At 34.4% G+C, this 18,106-nt stretch overlaps 3 protein-coding genes across 5 annotated transcripts; 2 read left to right on the top strand and 1 right to left on the bottom strand.

Annotated features, from left to right (window-relative positions):
* Nucleotides 1-320: 320 nt before the first annotated feature.
* Nucleotides 321-2,954, bottom strand: LOC129305558 (cation/H(+) antiporter 15-like). Its single transcript, XM_054945556.1, has 3 exons — nt 2,724-2,954; nt 1,625-2,644; nt 321-1,538 (listed from the first exon to the last, which is right to left on the bottom strand). Exons 1-3 carry the CDS (start codon nt 2,952-2,954, stop codon nt 321-323), a joined length of 2,469 nt encoding a protein of 822 aa, XP_054801531.1.
* Nucleotides 2,955-5,963: 3,009 nt separating this feature from the next.
* Nucleotides 5,964-8,001, top strand: LOC129307384 (B2 protein-like; the record flags this gene model as incomplete). The annotated part of the gene is made up of 3 exons (XM_054948323.1): nt 5,964-6,441; nt 7,238-7,321; nt 7,401-8,001. Coding segments are annotated over 2 exons (501 nt in total), but the record flags the coding sequence as incomplete, so codon positions are not given.
* An 865-nt stretch (nt 8,002-8,866) lies between these two features.
* LOC129306695 (plastoglobule-localized metallopeptidase 48, chloroplastic) lies at nt 8,867-13,329 on the top strand. 3 transcript variants are annotated; one of them, XM_054947403.1, is made up of 9 exons: nt 8,876-9,225; nt 9,452-9,509; nt 10,216-10,283; nt 10,886-11,065; nt 11,373-11,469; nt 11,948-12,057; nt 12,148-12,281; nt 12,369-12,557; nt 12,791-12,998. In XM_054947403.1, the coding sequence occupies exons 1-8, from the start codon at nt 9,004-9,006 to the stop codon at nt 12,502-12,504; spliced, it is 1,005 nt and encodes a 334-aa protein (XP_054803378.1). In that variant the 5' UTR covers nt 8,876-9,003; the 3' UTR covers nt 12,505-12,557; nt 12,791-12,998. The 3 variants fall into 3 exon arrangements, with proteins under 3 accessions (XP_054803379.1, XP_054803378.1, XP_054803376.1); XM_054947401.1 differs by lacking the exon at nt 12,791-12,998 and adding an exon at nt 13,066-13,329 and having other exon boundaries at nt 8,883-9,225; XM_054947404.1 differs by lacking the exon at nt 12,791-12,998 and having other exon boundaries at nt 8,867-9,225; nt 12,146-12,281; nt 12,369-12,508.
* Nucleotides 13,330-18,106: the final 4,777 nt, after the last annotated feature.

Genomic DNA, 18,106 nt, shown 5'->3' with positions numbered 1-18,106 from the left:
TTTGGACCCTGAAATTATTGTATAAGCATGCTTTATTTTCTATACCTGGAGCCGTGGTGTGTCCCTCATTTTTCCTGTTTCAATTATTTTCAATTGTTTTAAGTTCTTTTAATGGTATCCTATGTTTCTACAATTGTTTCAAATTTTGATTTGAACCCATTTGAGTCATGATTGAGTTGATTTAGAAAGTTTAAACTTGGCAAATATTAAAACCTCAGGAGAGAGCAAGAATCTAGTTTGAAACTGTATAATAAACAACTCGTCACTAACGAATCACCAGCAAGCACAGTTCATGTTAAAAAGTGTTACAGAACAAGGGCCTAAGAGCCATCGCTATTTGTGGGCAATTGTCTGGGCCATCGAGTGCTCTCAATTGCTATAGACTCATATTGCTGTACAACAAGCAGTGAAGACTGGGAACCAAAATTGCTTGACGCCACTATGTCCCCTATTATTCCGAGTTCTGGGTTGTCGCACCATTCCAAGAAATTTGAAAAGACCACTGAATTCCTATTATTCCCTCGTCCAATGATGATCAGGTCATAGTCATCTTTGGCAAATTCATGCATGAGTGAAGTTAGTTCCTCGCCACTGCCCACTTCCTCCTCCGAGTATGCAATGAAATCATTATTATGAACCATCTTGAGTCTGAATGAATTTAAATACTCGTCATCTAACAACTTTTGTTTCTCCTCGTCCATTATATCAGAAGATAGCCACTGAGCTTCGTCTTTGAGTGATACATCTGTAGCCTCACCATACAGAACAATCCGCACCACCGAGAGCTGCATCCCTGGTTGCCCGGCCATTCTCCATGTAACAGCCAAGGCTTCACGATCGTCAGGGCCACCGACGAAGAGCGTTAGAATGCTCATGTTGACTCTGGATGATGACCCAATACCACGATCAAGGAAGGTTGCCACAGAACAAGGAGGATTTCGCAAAACATTCATGTTAATGTCTTTGTAAACAGCTTTTGTTGTCTCCAGACCGCCTTCTACATCTGCTTGCTTGTGAAAAGGGAGGAGAACTAAGGACGTAAGTTTTTGCTGGGCCAAGCTATATATATCCTCGTGAATAGTTTCATACACCGACATAGCATCGGTGGTATCAACTCTGACAGCGTGGTTCAACTCTGCTAGAACGTTGAAGGCACTGGCGATGCTCTCTGACTCGGTCAATGATGACATGGCCATGCTTGGTGATCCGACGTGGGAAGGTTGCTCTATATGGGTGGCAAAAAGGGTGGCGGCGCGGCCCTTAAATTCAACCAGACGAACTCCAAACACTTGCATAGGAGAAATTCTGGTGGCATTACAGTTTCTTAAGACGCTAACCATGCTCGCAGCTTGGCGAACATTATGGACACAAGCAAGGATTCGAAGTTCTGTCTCAGGCCTTAGCTTCTGGACAGTCCTTAACTTGTACATCTCAAAGCGCTTTCTTGGGTTGTACATGACGCTAATGAAAATTGGCGCCAAGATAGTCATTAGAAAGGCCGCAGACAGCATAATTGTGAAATATACCACGGATAAAATCTGCAAGATTCATGTGAGCTTATTAGTTAAAGTTGCCACACCCACTGTGTGAATAATATATCAAGCAAGAGTTTTAAAAAACACACCTTTCTATCCCAGGCTATGTTCAGAATTATCACTGCCAAGACGCCTTTGGTGTTGAGAAGTAGCCCAATACCCACACCATCTCGAGCGGATGCATTGAAGAAAAAGGTAGCTAACAAGGTGCTCAGGACTTTAGGGACGAATAGCAAGACGATAACCAGAGCCATCAACGGCCAATATTTTTGTGGTGCAACCATCAGCAAGTTAACTGTTAAGCCAATACGGAAGAAGAAAAGCGACGATATAATCCCAGAAGCACAATCATCTACTTTTGCCATCACCAGATCAGCAAACTTCCCATTAGGTAAAATAAGCCCATACACAAAAGCTCCAACGATGGCGTGTGTGCCAAATGCATCTGTAATATAGGAACAAACGATTACGCCCAACAACAGTACACCGGCTAGCTGAGAAGTCTCCCATGTATCCGTGTCGGTTTTGTAATTGATGTATCGGTTAATGATAGGACGTACGACAAAGATGCAGACAAGGATGAACAATAAAGTGCTTAGCACCGACAATACTGGTTTTCCACCGTTACTGGAAAATGGAATCAATATTACAAACAGAAACCAGCCACAGGTGTCGCTAATCATGGCTGTAGTTAAAGTGATTTTGCCTAGCTTGGTATTGAGGAGCTTGAGGTCAGTGAGCATTCGAGCAAGGACTGGAAAACCTGTGACGATCAGAGCCAAACTCCAGAATAAATAAGCTTCAATGACATACTTTTCATCCTCACGGAAATGCGATTCTACAGCAGATTTTTCATAAAATTGCCGTAACATAGCAAAAAGGCCCGCTCCAATCGCCGCTGGAACGATAATCCCAGCAATGGCGATGCTTATGGCCTTCTTTCGGATTCGTAGAAAGGTATCTAAGTTCATTTCCAAACCGCTAAGAAGGACATAGCACATGAGCCCAACATTTGCGTAGGTTTCGATATTGAGGACTCCGATTGGATTTAAAAGCGTCTTCCCTATTACGGTATGTCCCAAACAAAGAGGACTTAAAGTGAAACCAGCCTATATAAAGAAATGAATTATAAATGAGAAAACTACTCTTTCAATGCATGAAATTAATAATTAATGCACATGTACTTACGAGAATCTCTGCAACAATGCGAGGCAGACGAAGGGGTTTGAGGATGCAGTAGAAAAGATTAGAAGTGAAGACGGTGTAGGCGACTTGCAAACACAAGAGTTGGCCCTGATCTTCAAGGACGGCACCATTTTTCCATATTCTATTGGCATTACTTGTTGATACTTCATAGCACAGAGTCGCAGTTGGGGTCTTTGTGGATTTATGAAGATGATGAACTTTTGTAGTTGCCATAATTTAATTACTTGCCTTTTCTTTCTCTGTCTTCTTCTGAATGCGACACCAGAGTTTACAACCTTTGTGAAGAACAGACCAAATAAGTACATCTCTTTATAAGATTAGGTCAGCGAATTCAAAGGAGTAAAAAATCAGTCATGCGTGATTTACAACTAGGATATGTCTGGATTATTCTATTCTCGTATGGTGGTTGTTCATTCCTTACCTTGAAATATATTGCTGTGTTTGCTCCCCGTTTGGCTCAAAAATGGAAAGCAATCTCTTCCTAACAAAGTTTTCAACCTTAGTCAATAGCACAAAATATCTCAGCACAACCGATTCTGTTACTTTTTTCCCGGTCTCCAACTAGGGAACCTAAACATAATACATTGATATTAAGATAACATAATATAATTTATTTTTTTTAGACCAACTGAATAACCACTTTCTGTTTGTTTGACTTGATTCTCATATAGAAGTAAAGAAATTTACAGTTTTCCAAAAGTACAAATGATGTTTTTTTTAAGAAATTAATATTTTATAAATAAAATTAACAAATTAAATGCCATCTCACATTTTACTATTAAAATTACTTTATCTAAATTATTTTTTTGGGGAAAAAATTTACTCATTCACAAATTTGACCGTAGTAAACAGGCTTCTTTTGACCATATGTTTGCAAATTTTTGGGATGAAAAAGTGACGCATAACTCAAGAAGAGTTTATTACAAAATAAAAAATTCAATAACTTCTCATCATTCACCACTTTTTGATAAAAAACTAATTGTTGGTTAAAAATGTGGAAATCACCAAACCTATGAGATAAATTCATAGCCAAATAATGATCACAAAAATTGGTTTTCCTGTACATAAAATCTAAGGACATACACCAAGCCCTATATAACATTGATCTAATTTCATGAAGTCACTATGCCAATGAGGATCACTTCCACTTCTAAGGAGATTAATTGCTAGGAAAATGACAACAAGGTCTTCTAAATTATATAAATAATAATATGATATTTCAAAATTTTATTATTCTACTAAAATTCTTAAGGGCTTCTACGTCAATAAAATTTAAAATAAAAATATCATTTTACCTTTATTAAAAACAATAAGTACTAATCACAACTTTTGCTCTAAAAACAATAAATTTTATTTTGTGAATTTTAAAAGTTAAATGATAAATCATAACTTGTTAAATATAATTTTTATTATTAAAAACAAGTCCTAATTATAACTTTTGTTTAAAAAATAATAATTTTTATTCTGTAAATTGCAAGAACAGAACAAAAAATTATAATTTATCAACTATAATTTTTATTATTAAAAAATAAATTCTTAAAATAATAAACTCCAATTACCACTTTTATTTAAAAAAATATCAAATTTTATTTAGAAAATTATAAAAATTAAAGAAAAAATTATAATTTATCAATAAGAGTAAAATAATCTTTTTAATTTAAAATTTATTAATATAAAAATATTTAAAAATTTTAGTTCAATTATAATATTTTAAAAAATTAAGTTATCATTTATATAATTTAAAAAATTTGACTGTCATTTTTCCTCAATTACTCCCGCACAGCATACGTTTGCAAATAAAAGTAACAATTTCATTGTAACAAACGTTCAGTGCGGCACACAAGGGTCAACCCAGTGGTCCAAAATGAGGGGGAAAAACATCTAAACATGGGTGGTAATTGTGGTAATTCAGTCATGATTTTATGGGCATTTCTAGAATATAAAACTATAGGAACGATGGACTTGCAGCTACTCGAAACTGAACGCGCTGTCTTTCTCGTGTCCTTCGGGTTCAAAGCCAGGCAGGCAACGGCTAATCTCCAACCCTGTTCATCTTCTCTTATGAGTATTGAATCCCTAAATCTAGGGAGTTGTAGCATTGTTCTTGAAATTTCCCAAAATTGTTGGCCTTATTTTTGTGATCAACTCTATAATTGGATTTTTGCCCAGCCTATTTTCTGAGTCGAGTAAGTTAATTTCCCTTTACATTATCGTAGACTTTGTTCTATAGGGCGACTTCATACTTCCTGTTCATCTTGACGGAGTTCATGAATTAGGATTCTTTACATAATTGGTTTAATTGAGGTTTAGCATGGAAGAGACGATGCTCGTTTTAGAGTTGGATGCTGATATCTTTTGTTTTGCTCCATTATTTTTCTTAGTTTTAGTGTTCCGTGGTTTCTGGGAAAATGAAATAAAATCTGAGCTTCGAAAAATCGATTTTTTCCCCTTTATTGTGGTTTTGCATTCTGCGTGGATTATTGAACCTCACTTTTCAATCTTCCCAATCGAATACCAAAAATGCAAATGGGACCTATGGTCGGTTTACCATGGCCAATAGTTGCATTGTTTCATGACGTTAGATGCGGAACGAAAGCCATGTAATTGCCGGGAATGATTTTTACCTCAAGTCCGTATATGTGTAATGACGCAGTGACCGCAGCTTCTTGAAAATTGATAATAATTCTTGAAAATCAAAGTTTGCTAATCCTGTTTCAGTTCTTAATGTTATTTTCTTTTCACTTACTTTAAAGTTTTCTAAGTTTAAATACATGAATTGGATTGTAGTTGCTTGTCCTCAGTATTACAGTAATTTACCTCTAAAATTGGAATTGTTGCAAGTGTGCTGTATGAATATTAGTGAATTCATGCTTTATTGAACGATTGTAAGTGTGTCAACGCATCTCCCATCTCAAAATGTTCCATGCCACTTGTCCAGGCATTTAAACATCAAATGTTATTCCTGTCTGGTGTATTAGGTTGGTATTCTTTACTTGCTGATTTATTATGCCATAATATTTTTGCTGACTTCAACAATCCCTACCCATCCCCCTATTTAGAAAAAAAAACAGAAAGATGCCTTTGCTTTCAATTTTCCATAATAATTTTCTTTATACTGACACTTGCTATGTTTATGCTGATCTTATTTATTCAACAACTTCTGAACTGCTTTTAAATTTAAGTGGGTTTTCAAAAAATGGATAACCTTATTTATGCCAATGAGATGAGCTTTGTGGACACTCAAAGGCATCGGAGGATCACGAATGGCTGTTGGCTGCTTCTAAATTGGCTGAGCAGACAAGGTTAAAGGGAGAGCATCTGAATAACCTTGATCTTTCAAAGGGTCCAATTGAAACAAGGTCAAGGGATAAACTTGGATATCAGGAAGATAACAAATTTGACACTCTTAAAGTGAGCAAAAGCTCTCTCAGAAATGGAGGTATTTACAATATGAATGCAGTGCATCAGAGAAGCACTGCAAGCTTGGTGGGAAATATGAATAGTGACAAGTATAGTAGCAATGTTCTGAACAAAGAATCTAACAATAACACCAATGATAGTGTCAACTCAAATGCAACTGACAAAAGGTTTAAGACATTGCCTGCATCAGAAACACTGTCACGGAATGTGGTTCTTGGTGGATATATCTTTGTCTGTAACAATGACATGATGCAGGATGATTTGAAGAGTCAGCTATTTGGTAAGTGTATTTTACTCAATCACTACCGATAACTTGTAGTGATCAAGGTGATATAGTTTGTAGATTGACATGGCCTCTTGTTTATGAGAATGTTGTTTCTCTTTACCTTTGTTATTTTTGGTTACATAACGGATGTATTTACTGCTTTAAGAGGGTTGACACGTTAAGCCATTGATTATGGTCTCGTAGTACAAGGCATGGGTACTTTACCACAGTTCTTAGATCTCAATCTCTGCACCAAGGGGCAATGTATTTTCTGGAGATCAAGGAGGAAATAGTGTGCGGTGCACTAAAGAAAATTGATGAGAGCTTGGTTGGTGAAATTTTTTGTGTTTTAAGATTGTAATTATTTAACACAATCATTGTAAAACTTAATCTGGAATGGATAGCATATCATACTTTGTGCTGATTAAATGTGGCCTACTTTCTATTTTGAGGATTACAAAAAAGTATATCTTCAGGACTGACATGATTAGTCGATAGGTTTGCCTTTGAGGTATCGCGATTCTGTTCGAGCAATTACACCAGGGCTGCCTCTCTTTCTGTATAACTATACTGCTCATCAGTTGCACGGTCTTTTTGATGTGGTTATCTTTAATTGGAGTTATATTGAATTGTGTTATATTTAATGTTTGTGGTGGCTTGTATTATTAAATTATGCTTCATGCTTTGCAGAAATTATCATAGCCTCTCTATTCAGTGCCATAAATAAATATGAAATGGAAGGGGTAGAAAGGTGATGACAAACAAATAGATATTTAGTTTATTCACTTACTTTGAAAAGACTTCTTCGCAGGCAGCAAGTTTTGGAGGCTCTAACATTGATCCTACTGCATGGGAGGATAAAAAATACAAAGGCGAGTCAAGATTTCCTGCTCAGGTAGAATCTAGGCCGTTGGAATGGATTAGTTTAAGATGTTTAATAGATAGTTGACTTTGTTCTTTGTGTTGATATATAGGTAAGGATTCGTGTGAGGAAACTCTGCAAGGCGTTGGAAGAAGATTCATTCAGGCCTGTTTTACATCATTATGATGGTCCCAAGTTTCGTCTTGAGCTGTCAGTTCCAGAAGCATGGATTTTCCTTGTTCTCATCATAAGAAACTATTTTGCACAATTATTATCTTATTGTTGGTTTCTCTCTTCCTCACCCTATTTTGGTGGGTGGTATGGTGTGCGTGGTTTAATTTTGCAGACCCTGGATCTGTTGGACCTATGTGAACAAGCGGGCCCAGCAGCTTAGGCCCACGAGGGGTTATGAAATAATATAATTTAGAACATAGGTTTTGGACTTTTGGTGCGCTTGATGTGTGCTTTTGGCAGATTTTCCTTGAAGCGTAAGCTTGGAAATTAGTCAGAATATCGTATCATCTCAGGTGAGTTACGGTAGGGTGTTGAGAAACCCTTCTGGATATTATAGTGAGTGACCGGCCCTGAAGATGCTTTGTATTGTAGCTTTTGTGGGGCAATTATCCCGATAAAGCCTTTATCTTTTATGTATGTACAACCATCAAAAAAACGCAAGAAACAAAATAAACTTTTATTGACTTTTTGGTAGAAAATCGGTTGAGATGGTTTGGACATGTACAAAGAAGACTAAGGGAGGCACCAGTGAAAAGAGTGAAATATATAACTTTGAGTTCGATTAAAAGGGAAAGAGGAAGGCCTAAGAGAAAATTCTTAAAAGTTATTGAACGCGATTTTTTAATTAATAATATTTTTAAAAAGCTTGATAAATGATAGAGTATAATGGCGTCTTATAATCTGTGTAGTCGATCCTACTTAGTAGGATAAAGACTTGTTGTTGTTGTTGTTGTTGTTGACTTCCTGAACTATCTTATGCTCATCAAAACGATTGGTTATATCTTCTTTTTTTTTTCTGTTTGTTGCCAACAATACAAATGTTTAATACTGATTAATATAATCCTCGATGATTGATCTTGTCGTCTCTTGCTTGAAATAAGGTCCAACAAGATTTTCTCGAGCTCGAGATAAAAGTGGTAATGGAAATAAAAAATCAAACAAAAAAGTCTGATGTAATTGTAAATGAAAAGCAAATGTGAATTTTATTAAAAAAAACAGAGAGAACAACAAAAAATCCTTCTAAATCAATTAATTTAAATTAAATTTTAAATGTTAAATTTATTTATTTTTTAATTATATTAAAATTTAAAAAATAAATTATAAAGTGATTATAATAAAATTGTAAAATTGAAAATGAAATTTGTAAATTTATAATTTTTGACATTTGAGACTTTATTTAAATTAATTAATTTTTTCATTTGTGTTTCTCCCAAAAAAATAATATAAAATAAGTTGTGACGCGGCATGTTCTGGTTCCGAGCAACGTGCCCGGGCTTGTATTGTATAATTCCAAGCCGAAGTCAACAGGAAAAAGAAGTGGCGGGAGACGGGTACCACAGGTACGGGTTCTGGCCACAAAGCTCGTTGCGTTTACAGCAAACAAACTAACGACCCAAATATCTCGTGCTCTATTTAGCCTTTAGAGCAGAAAACACCATTCTGGCGCTAACCTGCACTCCTGCAGCTTTGCTTCTTCTTTAATGGCGTCCATGCCTTTTTCCAGTTTCTGCTTCTTTCGGAAGCCAAATTCTCTCACCTTCAGCTTCTTAGCTTCGGATCGATTCAAGTTCAATTCTTGTTCGACCCTTAGATTCGGAAAGACTCAGAGAAGCCGGAGAGTTGGAATTACTGTTTGCAGAGCAGCTTCTGTTACCTTCGGAAACCTGGATGCCGATGATTTTCGTCACCCTCTTGATCAACAGGTGTGGATGATTTCAATTTTCACCATCTTCCGTATTTACGGGGACCGTTCCCGGTTATTGGTTTTCTGGTCGTTGAAAGAGTGACCCCCCACCTTTTCAGAAAGTTGAATTTTGAAGTGCTTTTTTTTTTTTTTTAAATTTCAAAGCTGTTGTTTCTTCCGGAATTGTTTGTTCCAAGAGCTGAAACTGATACTTTGTGGTTTGATTTTTATTTGAAATTCTCCAGAACACGGTGATACTGAGAGCAATACCAGGATTGAACGAACTGGGAAAGGCTCTTCTTGGTAATACAAAGACGCCATATCTTAGTTCGCTACTTCGTTTCACCGCTAGACTGTTTTATATTGCTGCGTACTTGAAAGCTTGAGCTTGTCAAGATGCGTCCGAGAATTACAAGATGCTCTCTCGTTACTATAGTAGTAACAGATAGTCAAACGGATCTCAACATTTTTTTATTTTTTATTTTTTTAATTTTGAAGTTCTCTTATTCTGTGACAATCAAAAGTGGAAATTTTTCAGGTCTTTCCTTAAAATTATCCTCGGTTTCCTTAATAGAGCGTGGAATCAAATGATAACATCTGGAGGGAAATTTATTCTTGTTAGAAGAAACAACCACCTCTGCATCTTCGATCCTCTTATTGATAATATTTCTACTTCATCCAGAGCCATTATTAACGGATTACAAGGGCTTGGGTGAATTATTGGCCTGTGACCGCACACAAGGACTCTCGTCATGTGTGGAAAGTTTTCAACTATTAATAGTGGCTTTCATATCATTTGACATATTTAATGGTCTCCAACTGGTCATATAAGATACAAAATGATGCCCGTGGTGTGCTAATTATGAATTTATGCCACTTACATATTTTCATATACGAAGTTATTGTTTCAGTTGTTTTTTACGATTTTGTTCACGGCTACATATGGGTGACCTTTAACCGTAAACTGGTTAGATTACTCATGATATAGTTCCTCCAATACGAACTGCAGGAACAGTAGCAGAGCAGATCATGCTTCTTGAGAATATAGGGACATCTGTTCTTGTTTCTGAGAGCCAGGTATCCATGACACCTGTCAACAAAATTCTCATTGAGGACTACCTGGGAATATTTTATGTTGACAAGTATATTTGATTCATGCATATGCCTGTGACTCATTGTCCACGCCTGTCATTTAAATGCTAATTGTTATATTCCTCTTCTGGTAAATGCAAAGGACCAATAAGCATTCATAGTTCTAATGTGCAGGTATACATATTGAAATTTGCATATCTACATGTATATGCTTGTTATGAACCAAAAAAGAAAAAAAAAAAAAAAAACCTATGCATGCTCTTCTGTGTAATTGTTCTTTAAATTAGACATGTCTCTCTAAATAGAATCTTATCAATGCTTCTTCTTATTAAATATCTAAGACGAATATCGGCACATGAGATCTGCTGCTTCTGCTACTTCTGCTAAGTTTGATTTCATGGCGAAATTTAACTCAAATCCATACTCTCTTCAGTTGTTCCAGTATGAAATTCAACCAAATTTGTGAAGTTGAGTTCTCCCATCTGTAACTTGGATTGACATGTAGTTCCATTGTGATCACTGAGTTACTGTCATCTATTATCAACTTCAGAGAAGTAATTGGACTCCTTTTTTCCTTGCTGTATCAGCTTCCTGGTCTTCACCAGTTAATGGTGGAAGCTGCAGAAATATTAAATGTTGATGCTCCTGATCTGTATGTCCGGCAGAGTCCTGTGCCTAATGCATATACACTAGCTATAAGTGGTAAACGGCCATTTGTTGTTGTTCATACTAGCCTTGTGGAGCTGCTAACTAAAGAAGAGTTTCAGGTTCTTATTTATTTCTTTGTTGTTTTTCATTATCAGTTTTGTGAACCAACCTGCAAATAGTTTCACTCTTACGCCTCATATTTCTCATCTATTCTGCATGGTCTATAAGTGATAGCATTTAAGTGGTTGACTTTGAGGTGCATGGGTATTAGATACACACGTTGACTTCTATTCATGATATATATATATATTATTTCTTTCCAATACAACCTATCAATTTGATTTAAACGAGTCAACAATTTTGATGTCTTGCCCCTTTTTTTGGGGAATTTATCATTATTAATCTTTTATCAGTTTGCTTTAACAGGCTGTTTTGGCTCATGAGCTAGGCCACCTAAAATGTGATCATGGTGTGTGGCTAACATATGCGAACATTCTAACCCTTGGAGCCTATACCGTACCTGGTAGGCATGGAGCTTTATTTTTTTTCTTTTTCCTTTTTCGTGTTTGTGCGCATATATACTATGATTTGTCTTGTGTATCTTTTGGTTCATGGTATGTAACACCAGTATAAGTGAAATGCATAAATGATTTTGGATTGTAGAACTAACACTCGAGAGTTGCTCCGCCCAAGATAAATTTTATTTGAGCAGTTAGTTATGTTAGATAATCATGGTTGGAGAAACATTGTCTATCTGGCTCTCTATTGACTAACATGAGGATCGAACCCATGTTAATATTACAATCGATGGATTATGATAAGCCAGGAGCATTGTCTGTGATTATGATACCATATTTACCTCCTTTGTAGTTCTTCAAGAATATATTTATATCTAGCATTGATAACTCTCAGTTTGACTGGTGAGAGCAAACTGTCTTTGGTTGCTGGATCTATTCAATTCTGCTACAATATTCTCTCACAACTGGTTTAATTTATTGTAGGCATAGGTGGCTTAATAGCTCGGACTCTGGAAGAGCAGTTATTCCGCTGGCTTCGAGCAGCTGAGTTGACCTGTGATCGTGCAGCTCTTCTTGTTGCTCAAGACCCTAAGGTATACAGATGTTGAGATTCAAAGTAAATGCAATTGGACAATTTCTGTATTCTATATTGATAAAGTTTCCATTTCCCAACCCTACAAGAGATTGTCATCTCTGTTCTGATGAAATTAGCTGGAGGATGCCCGTCTATGGCTGATCAACTAAATGTGGATGCGTTCTTGGAGCAAGCACGCTCTTATGATAAAGCTTCTTCCAGCCCCGTTGGGTGGTATCTAAGGTTCGTCACAACTTTCTTAGTGGTCGGGCTGTCAACTTTTTCATTTGGAAGCTTATGTGTGAACTCTCTTTTCCTCTCATTTATCAGGAATGCTCAAACAAGGCAGCTTTCTCATCCTGTGCCTGTACTACGTGCTCGGGAAATTGATGAATGGTCAAGAAGTCCAGCTTACAAGTCTCTTCTGAAACGCGGAATACCGATCACATCTCTACAAAATGTTTAACGCTGCTCACATTGATACTATTCAAAATGCACAACAGCTCAAAAGTTCAAATGGTTAGTATCTTAAAACAATGTGGCTTTCTGACTGTTCTGACTTTTAAGTAGTTCATCTTAATTGTAATATTTCCACTAATAGTTACTAAGCTAATCTATGTCAGTTAAGCTGTGTTCTGCACAATCGTTGATATTGGATGTCTGGATTGCATTATATAATTAATAATGAAAGGGAAAAACTGCTTTTACAATCAATGGAAGTGGTATTACGTTTTCCTTCTTACCTGGTTCAGGGAGATGCTGGTCTTATCCAATGATCAGCCACAACCCGGCCTTCTTTTTTAGAGCCAATGCCACAAACCAAGATTCAATCCTTGCACTGCGCACACACTTTTTTCCCCCGGTGCAAATGGGAATATTTATTCAATCAAATAGAAAAACTGTACAAGCAGACAAAGTCACAAGGGAAATACAAGAGAAAAGCACACGCATTTTATTTGATGTGGTTTATGAATACCTCTAATTTCATTTCCAAAGTATTATATTTTATTCTTAATTTATGATACAGTTAGATGCTGCTTGGTGGCGAATGGTCCGAGTCCAAGGTGTCAGGATGCAATAGGATTTAATGTGGACCTACAGCTGCTATAAATGCTGATATACTACTACTGTAAATCTAGATACATATATTCTCTCTGCTCGCTGCATTACTCAACCTGTAAGTAGAATTTTGCTAAAGGGAAACATTAGCTCATATCAATATTGGTCTAGGAGAAAAGTAAAGAACTATTTGTATACGTTTATGTTTGTAATTAGAAATTCTGTTGTTATATATATATATATATATATGTAAAGAAAGTCTATTGTTTGAATTTCTGATATTAGGAAGATTTTAATCATCAAGAGCTTTAATCTAGGGTTAAGGTGCATTTTTATCACATAACTATTCTTTGAAGAGTATCTAATGTCCTAAATTATTGGTTGTAGCACTTTTGTTCCTAAAGTAATTAAAACATAGCATATTTGTTCCAAACCTTAAATATCCTAACGTTAATTGTTAAAAATGTTGATTGAGACTTTAGCTTGATTGAAAATGTCACCTATCATAGCAAGTAAATCCAAATTAAGATGCATTTTTGCTACATTTTAATTATTTTGGAGGTGAAATTGCTATGACACAAATAGTTTAGGATATTGAGTGCTCCTCGAAAAATAATTTAGGAGTAAAAATGCATCTTAAATTAGATTTACATAGTATAATAAGTAGTACTTTCTGATCAAACTTAAGTTCTAATTAGCGTTTTTAACAATCGATTTTGAAGTATTTAAAATTAAATGACAAATATGTTATCTTTTAATTATTTTAGGGATGAAATTATTATGAGAAATAGTTTATAACACTAGTTTTTTGTAGAATAGTTTAAGGACAAAAACGTACCTTAATCGTTTAATCTATAAGCTTTTTGGTTACTCAGCTTCTTGCTTTGCTTGGAAATTGATGGTTAAATGCTGGAATGGCTCCCAATTTATTACTGGATGAAATTAGTAGGATACCGTTGCCGCCAACCGAAGAGCAATGCGTACAAATAAAAAAAATAAGGAAGCATAAACTAAAAAAGAATTAGAAAGAGAAAGTGCGTATTTTGTCAATGGCAGTGGCTTGTTGGCATGTCTAAAAATCAGTTTGTAAGTTTGTCGTGTGTTAAAATTACATTAGAGTGTAGCCTTGAAGACTCAAATGATTTTGTTGTTTCTACTTGATGATCAAGATGAGTGGGCTCCTTAGTTAGACATACTCAGCACTTGCTTCATGCTTCCTGTGAAGGAGAGGAGAAGGATGACTCAAAACCAAAGAGGTCGAGCTTTCTAATTGTAATGACATCCTCCAAAGCATATCTTTGGAAGTCACTTAACTTCAAACGCAAGTTATTCAGTTTTTTTGGGGCTACTTTTTTCATGCTTTTCTTTTTTGGTTGGGGAAATGAAGCTATTTTTTGGATTTAATTTGAATTTAAAATATAAATTTAATTTATCTCAATTTGGATATTTTTACCAAACAGACAAATATAATAGTATCTTCACTCTTTGCATTGAGAATTTCAAGGTTAAAATAAAAGTAAAGTAGTTATTAGGATTTTTTTGGCCAAAAAAGGAAATTGTGGAGATGACAAGTCATGCTTCTTGCTGTATAATCCCAACCACATAATAATAATAATAATAATAACTGTTGTTGTTGTCTACCAAAAAAAAGTAGCAATAGCTGTAATGAATTAGTAATTTCAAAAGAAAAAGTAATATATGGTGCTCCTTGGAGTACCTGTATGGGGTTCAACGATATGGCTTTTTTCTTTCTTTGTATTTTTTTTTTTAAATCCACAAGGAAAAATTAAATTAAACGCGAGTGTTAATGTCCTGCATCAAAGCAACAATTAACTCAAGGGACGATATAGTTATGGGAAACAAAGATTTGCATCAATAATTAGTAGCATCATTATCATAAATTATTACTCTCTTATCATTAATCAATAATTAGTAATAGTAGTTATTTTTATAAATTACTTTTTTTGGTAAAATATTTTTATAAATTACTTTGTATAAAACCGTGGATGATTAATTATTTTATTCCTATTTTATTCTTTTACAAGTTTTGAAGGATGGAGAATAAAAAGTTATATAAGAGAAGGAGATTTTTTAAAAAGGGTAAAGATGCAAATTGATTATAAACTATTTTCTGAGGAACATCTCGTATCTTATATTATACGGTTATGTAAAATAAATCATGAACTATTAAAAAAAGAACATCCAATATCTTCCATTAAATTTAAAAGAATAGATATTTATTTCTCATGTGAGACTGACTAAATTTTGACAGATAGTACTCCCTTCATTTATCCGTTAGATAGGTGAGTGTGAGTAAATTCTTCATCCTTAACGATGATATAACTCCCCACCTACTACTCTCATGTTAGAGAAGGAGCACAAGAACCAGTTGGAAGAACTCGTTCATGTAGAGTGTGAGTCTTATGGCTAAATCAGGTTCATCTTCTATCGCAACTAGTGGATAGAAAGTTTTGCTGCTAAGGAAACGTAGTGGGGAGGTCAAATGTGAAGGTCCAAAGAGAGTATGCCATTACAGATTAGTTGATCTTCAATGGACGACGTGGAGTGAAGGCAACTCAAGAACAAGATTTCATGGGTGTCAAAAGTATTACCAAGTTTAGTATAATTTCACATTCACCCATGTCATTTTTTGTTTTTGTATGAGTTGTCAAAGAAATTGACAGAAAAGGGGTTGTGGGTATTTCATATGACATGATGATGATTAGAGAAAGAGGTTGAAGGTTGTGATCAAGAAGCTTGTGGATCATATAAATAATACGAGTCAAATTGCAAGTTGAGAAGCAAAGACCTCAGTGAAGGCTTAGGTGCAAAGCTTGGTTCAATTTATTTTGATTCAATGAAGATGAAGAGAAGAATAGCGAAGAAGGAAAGTGAAGTTGTCAATGAAAAGAGGCAGGCAAAAGTTGCAATGGCATTTTTTGGCTTTATTATGGTTTTTGTTTATGCTTTGTCAAGTTATGGCTTTGTAATTTATGTAATTGAAATCAAAGAGGTATGAAAGTAATGACTTTATCAATTTTTGGCTCTGTCTATTTACTTACCCTAAGTATCTCTCTTTAACTCTTTATGTCACTATGAAAATTTGCCTATATGTCATGCCTGATCCTAAATTTTCCTTGAAGGAAAATTGAATAAAAATATTTGGGAGTCGCCACCAAAATTTTAAAGGATAATTTTGAAAACTTTTTTAACATGTGATTTACGTAAAAAAAGGATACGAAAATCGATTGTGTGTGAGGAAAGTATTAGGTACCCCATAATACCTATTCATATGAATAGTTACTTTGAGTTAATTATATAAATTTAAATGGGCTTAAAAATATCTTAACTATCCTTAATAAAAATAAGATAAAAAGGTAATAAAACAAAAGGGAATTTATTTATTTTTTAGTTGAACTTGACCTAGGATGAAATCCTAGAGCCTAAGTACCTTTTAGAAGGATCAAAATCCAGTCATTCAAGGTAAAAATGTGTGTCTCTTGATTAAGATTTATTTTAAAGAAAATATTAATTATTAATTTTTTATAAAATAATTTTAATGTTGGTTTGTAGTTTTTATTTATGAAAATATGTTATTTCTTTGTTTGTAACAAAATTCTAAGAAACAATTTGGGAAAATATTTTGATAAGATTTATGAAAATTCCATGTATCCTAAAATCCATCTTCCAAATATGATTTATTTTATTTTATTTATTTTTAGAAAAACCTTTTATTTTTAGGATAATTTAATTAACTTATAAACCTGCAGGGACTCTGACAGTCTCATGTAGAGAATAATTTTAAAACTATATACCTGTAATAATTTATTGCTATATGGGATAATAAATTAATTAACTTGTAAAATTGTAAGGACTTTGAAAGTCTTAAGCATTAAATGGATATAAATTTGCAAGAACGTTAAAATTTTAAAGCATCAGACAATTTCAGTGATATTAAAGGCCCTCACAATAAAAGATCAATAAACACTGACCTGAGGTCTATATCTTGAAATTTCTTTTCATGGAATTTTTCATGAATATTCTCACATGATACTCTCTCCATTTTTATATATAAAAGAAAAAATTATATCACACAGTTTAAGAAAGTTGGTTAATCATAATAATTATATTTGAAAATAAAAAAATTAAACTAAAATATCCTATGTTAATCAACATAATCATGTATTAATTATTTGTCATTAATATAAATTATGAGGAGTGACTTTAGGAAATGTGTAATGAATGCTTATTGAAATATGTGATTTTGCTTATATAAAAAAATAAGAAGTAATAGTTTCTCTTATAAATAAAATGAATGGAGTATATCTCTAAATTCAAATATGATACAAAGATTCTCAGTCTTCATGTGCTTTCATAACGAGTTAATATCGTGAGGCTATTAAACTATTAATCAATAATTGTTGATGTGATAAGATTGAATGCATGTAAATGCCCATGCCTTATTTTCCAGGAGAGTGAATAGCTATCTCTAGTTATGGAATCATGCACATGAAGACAGAGGAATCAATAGTAGGGAGGATTCAAGATGAGATCACATCGAGATAAAAAATCTACCAGAGATCATAATAAGATGAACATCATATGCCATCATAACGAGACAAGAGAATTGTAATCCATAGGGTAGTTAGTGGAGGATTCAAATCAAGCTCACAAGCAAAAAGGCTTGTACTCTTAAAGTGCTAAGGTCCCTTATTCGGCAATGAGATAATTTAAGGCTCAAGCTTTAAGACTTGACTTTTTGAAACCTTTTACAATATACAAGCATCTCTAAAGTTTAAGAGAAGGTGAACTTATCTTTATGAATTTCAGTCAACTTGGATCTCTACCATTTCTTACTTTTTCCTTGGGTCTCTCTAGCTGTCCCTTCTGCTCTAACTTTACTTCTTTTATATAAACCCATATACATAAGGTTTCTTTAGAATCATAATTATATTGTGAACTTTTTAATCTATATCAACATTTTTATATATTCTCTGCTATTATTATTT

This window comes from Prosopis cineraria, unplaced genomic scaffold (genome assembly GCF_029017545.1).
Source record: "Prosopis cineraria cultivar Desert tree isolate PC_DT_omini unplaced genomic scaffold, ASM2901754v1 PC3, whole genome shotgun sequence".
NCBI lineage: Eukaryota > Viridiplantae > Streptophyta > Magnoliopsida > Fabales > Fabaceae > Prosopis > Prosopis cineraria.
Note: the sequence above shows the minus strand (reverse complement) of the source record. Positions and strands in the feature narration are given on the sequence as shown.